This window comes from Myotis davidii, unplaced genomic scaffold, assembly GCF_000327345.1.
Source record: "Myotis davidii unplaced genomic scaffold, ASM32734v1 scaffold275, whole genome shotgun sequence".
NCBI lineage: Eukaryota > Metazoa > Chordata > Mammalia > Chiroptera > Vespertilionidae > Myotis > Myotis davidii.
The window spans coordinates 543,953-549,275 of record NW_006286592.1 but is presented as its reverse complement, the minus strand read 5'-3'; the positions used below and the strand labels follow the sequence as shown (position 1 = coordinate 549,275).

The 5,323-nt window shown below is 41.4% G+C and overlaps 1 protein-coding gene across 1 annotated transcript in view; it reads right to left on the bottom strand.

Annotated features, from left to right (window-relative positions):
* Positions 1 to 5,323, bottom strand: part of LOC102774536 (thrombospondin type-1 domain-containing protein 7B) — a 250,599-nt gene that overhangs the window by 22,304 nt on the left and 222,972 nt on the right. The window contains exon 8 of the mRNA XM_015560291.1: positions 3,794 to 3,939. Coding sequence (XP_015415777.1) covers positions 3,794 to 3,939 — 146 coding nt within the window. The remainder of the gene's footprint in view (positions 1 to 3,793; positions 3,940 to 5,323) is intronic.

The following is a 5,323-nucleotide window of genomic DNA, read 5'->3' as shown; positions in this document are numbered from 1 at the left end:
GGGAGCATGCAGGAGGCAGCCAATCAATGATTCCCCCTCATCATTGATGTTTCTATCTCTCTCTTCCTCTCTGAAATCTATAAAAATAAAAAAGTTAGGGTTCAAAGGCATATTGGCAAAGAAGAAAAGGTGCCACTTGGAGGAGGTCCAAATTGTAGGAACTTAAAACCTAAAAAACCTGCGCAGGCATGCTACCTGGGACCATCACCGTCCCTTCTCGCGCTGTTTTAACAAGAGTTAATGTAAGACGCAATCCCCACACTTGTTCCATCAATGCCTCATAATTGCTCTAACCTAATTTCTACATCTTATATGAAATTGTCAAAAGTGCACTCTAATTTTGAACCCAAGTGCATTTTTTGGAAGATAACTGGAGGTTCAAAATCAATCCATGGTAGATTGATTCAGTCAAAGCAAATGCTGTAGAAAATGTCTACTCCCTAAAGCAGGAAATCACTAGGGTGAGTTACATTTCATTGGGGGGAGTATTCTCCCTGGCACTTGCTATTCCACAGGAGGGATCTAAGAGTTGTCTGAGGTGTGTGTTGCTGTAGAGCAACAGACTCTGCGGACGTGGAGAGGAGTCTGTGACCCCGCAGCAGGTATGAAATTTGAAGATCCTGCACCTGGAACCTCAGTAACAGAATTCACGAATGCTTTGCTTTTTGTTTGACATTCCAGGAGATGGAGTATAAGGAAATGGCAGGAAACAAGTCCACATAAGGAGTCAATTTAAAAACCAAGACAAACTATAATATGCTCCTCGGATGCATCCATACTTAAGCTTAATCTCTCATACCTTTGACAACAACAGCCACAGGAGGAAGATAAATCAGCATCAGAATGATCATTTCCCTCATGAAGCAGGCGTCAGCTCGCTCTCAGCCCTGAGCCTGGCTTCTCAGAGCGAGATGATCATCTGCGAGGATTCTCTCATTAACTCTCCACTGTCCAGATCACTAATGGACTCTGTATGCTCTTAATTGGCATCACCAGATGTGGTTAGGCAGATGGTGTTAATAATCATAATTATAGTTTTAATCAAGACTATAATAGCAACTGTAATAGCAATTACAATTCATGAGGTCTTCTCTTTGCCAAGTACTATGCTAAGCACTGCATATGAATTGTCTAATACCTTCCAAAAATCTCCAGCAAAACTTGTACTATTTCTACTGCCATGATACAGATTTAAAAATAGGGGCTTGGAACCCTGGCAGGTGTGTCTCAGCGGTTAGAGTGTTGGCTCAAAAACTGAAGGGTCAAAGGTTCAATTCTCAGTTAAGGGTAGGTACCTAGGTTGCAGGTTCAATGCCTGCCCCGTCAGGGCTTGAACAGGAGGCAAACTATCGATCTGTCTCTCTCACATCAATGTTCCTCTCTCTTTCTCCCCTCTCCTTCCCTCCCATCCACTCTATCTAAAAAAAAAAGCAATGGAAAGAAAACATCCTCAGGTGAGGATTAAAAAAAACACACAGAGGTTTGGAGAGTTTAGACACTTTGCAAAAACTGCAAAGGTGGGAACTGGTAGAACATTGACTGAAATTGGGATCTGAGCTCCTAAGACAGGTTGGCCAACCTATGCCTGGATGCATGTTATCAGTTAAAGAACTTGGAAAGAAAGAGTTACTAAAACACTTATAAAAAGTAAAGCCTGAGGATAAACACTTCTGTTTGCTGATCGCTTTCCATATGAGATAAGGGCAACATTGGCACACCAACAGGGCCCTGTGCAAGGTTTGATACTGCGTGATGGCCATCAGCCACTTCAGTACCATCACCACCGTCAGTGAATGAGCAGGTTACATACCTGCATTTGGCAGGTTAGGCTATGATAGGACAAGAAGAAGCAGAAGTGCAATTGAGAGAGAAATGTTTTCTTCCTTTGTGGCAAAGGCCCACTGTATTTTGATCAGTAATTCCAAAACTTCAGTTTACATAAGGCAACTCACTGAAAAGATAATTGTGTTTTCTGACTCAGAGAATACAGCATTAGGCTTCAGGAAAAGCAGAAATTCAATCTGAATGCAGGACAAAGTAGAGGCAAGTATTATTATCCCCTTTCTCCCTTTGCCCCTGCTTTTCCCTGTGTTACCTTCCTCAGTCTTTCTCACTTCTGAGAATCTCTGTCTACAGATAAGAATTCCTAAATACAGCATCCTTGAAAGCTTCAATCCCATTCCTCACTCTTAGGGAAGAATGCCGATTGGCCCCGTTGGGTGAGGTGCCAGAGCAATTAACCACAGACTTGTTTCCTGCAAGCTTTGCCTGGATGGGGTCACTCCAAATTTCCTCCTCACTGAGCGTGCCAATTAGTGGGAATAGCCTCCCCTAGACATCTGAGGAGCTCTGAGGTTTCTGGACACAGCTGCTCTTATGGTCTCCAGGGCCTCCGAGTCCGGGTATTGCCAACCGATGCTATCACCCCACTGCTCTCACCAGCACTGCTGCAGAGAATGTTCACAACACACCACTCTTGCCCCAGCTTTTCTGCCAAAAGCTCCATAGCAAACAACAAAATTAGAGATTGCATTTGGCATTTCACCAAAATGTTTCTACGGGACAAGATGAAGCACTTGTCTAGTAGAAAGAAAGGAAAGGGAAGGCTGAGAAGATAACAGGGAAAGTACAGGAGAACTGGAAAGGTCTAGTAACAGTTGTGTGCCTGGTAAGACATTGAGCATGGAATTTCAGTCCTCTCTTCCTCTCACTTCCTCTGTTTCTTTTGTCTCCCTGTCCCTGCAATGGGCTCTTGCATTCTTTGAGTTCATTTTCTCTGTGAACATTTAGTGAAATTATAAAGAGAAACATTCCTTTCATTCTCTTAATTGTGATTCCAAGCATTATTTTAAAATTGCTCAAGTAGTTTAGGGAAGAAGCTTTCAGATTAGCAGACAACGTATTCATATTTAAAATCATTAGGCTAGTACTGAATTACTTAGGATGGTTACCTTTTTTTTCTGTAAAAAGGAGACTAAACAAATGTACCACACATTTTTGTTCCTCTGGGGCTTATATAATACATGGGCATTTAACTTGTGCAAGATGATAATGCTGCAAGACAACGTCATCTGACAGGGACAGCAGACATCTTTATGAGAATACTCCGCAGATTGCTTAATGCTTAATGGAAATTATTGTTACCTAATTAGAATGAGCTTTGGAATAGGAACTGGAGGACAAACTAGTAAAGAAAGAAAACAGGAAAATCAATGTGCTTTTTCTTACACAGGAAGCCAGAGAGAAAATGCAGTGGAGGATCTTTGCTGATCCAGCAAAAGCATGTGATATATTATGATGTTTCTAGACATTTATATTTCAGGCCAATAAAAAAGCAATCACTGAGGAAAATGTAGTAACCTTGGTTTGCGTAATAATGTTAAAATATAACTTTCATCCACTTTTGGTTTTCTGCCCATACGCAAGATTTTGTCTAAGCCTACATGTGCCTGCCTCTTTAAGAAATACAGTCTATGGCCAGCTGTGCTATTTCCATAGCACCAGGGTTTTGCCTAATTAAATAATAATACGTCCAACAAGCCAGGAAAATAACAGAGAATTCTTGAGGATGCCAAGGAGATTGACAGTCCTGTGACCCGGCCCATTATCATCAGCTCCTAATGAATGGCTCTGCATTTTCCTGGCAGTATCACTCTGCTGGAGGTTAAGCCCTTCATTGTATTTTTCCATGTTCTCCATCGCATAAAAATACATTGTGCCTGGCCCCTGCTGCTGGGAAATGTATTCCACCAGCGCACAGGTTTGAGCAGAGCATTCTCTGTAGCAGACCTACCTCCAATTTACATGCAGACCAGGTGCTGAGGACCCAGCTGTAGCAGGGGGTCACCGGGCAGGCTTTCTGCTGGGTGAGCTCCGGGGGGCACGGCCGTCCTTCCCCTTGGCTTGGCAGCATGATAAATCGAGTCCGGCTCATTCGACCTAAAATGTTAAGGAAGATGTCAACTTTTCAGGTGGAATTTGGCTTAGAAAGGGAACTGAAGGACAGGATGTTGCCTTACATACATTAAGTCTTCATTGAAATACACCAAACTTTGTCACGTCCAACTTTCAGTTTTTCTGCCATTTTAATTTAAGTTCCTACAGAGACACAGGTTATCTGCGTAATGCTTAGGGTCTGAAATTCTGTGACTTCTACTCCCTCAGCGTTCCCAATTACAAACTCTGTATTGTTTCCAAATAGATTGATCCTGTAAATACGGGCAGAATGCTAATGCATTCAACAAATATTTATTTGTAGTAGCATCCTGCTGTGTGCTGGGATACAGTAATGAAATAGGGGAGTACCTTCAGCCCTCACAGAACTTATATTTAGGCCAGGATTACTAATATTAAAAATAGAGACAGTTACATCTTCTTTATCTGTTAGGTTCCAAATTATCAAGTAAGGTAAAAGTTGCACACAATCTGAATTACCCTGGAAAATTCCTTAGGAAGGTGCTATCCCAATGGCCCAATAGTTTTTCTCAATTCATTCAACATGGCTAATTTTCTTAGAGTTTAAAACCAGTGTTTTCTTGTGTGTGTGTGTGTGTGTGTGTGTGTGTGTGTGTGTGTTTCACTGAGCACAGGGTAAAGTTGTTGCTTGATGTGAAGGAGCCATGATGTTTAAAAAACATGTTCAAATTTCAGTATTCTATTTCATAATTTAAAAACTGGTTAGTAAGTGTAACTGAGGAAAGAGCTCCCATGTCAATTTATGCCCACTCCTAGGCAGTAGGTCATAAGCTCTTTAGTTGGAACTGTGAATGGAATTTAAGTGTCTATGTCTCTCTCTCTCAATATCTCTCACTCATTCTTTACTCTTCTTTTACTACTGAGGTACTATGTGTATATAGTGTTATTACATTATATCTGTGACTATAATGCCCTTCCATTCTTGTTATAAAATTATGTATTTGTGACAAAATATTCAAGAACAAACCGAGGGTTCTATTAGAGAACATCATAGGGATGCAGCCCATTCTGGGATGGAATCAGAAAACATTTCCTTGAGCACTTTAACTTCAAGCAGAAACTTCAAGTAGTGCAAGCCAATACGATATACAGAGTGTCCTATGCAGAAGAAAGAACATGTGAGGAGGTCATGAGATGAAAAGCAGTAGAATATGTTTGAAGACCTGACCGAGGCCAATGTGGCTGGAACACAGAGTCAGAGAAAGAACAGGTTGAGACAAGAGCTGGTAAAGCTCTTATAAGGGGGGTATTTTAGTCAATTCCAAAAAAGTCTGCATTTGTATCTTAACACATTTTGTACCGCATAGAAATCTCTAAGACATTCACCAGGGACCGCACATTTTGGGGA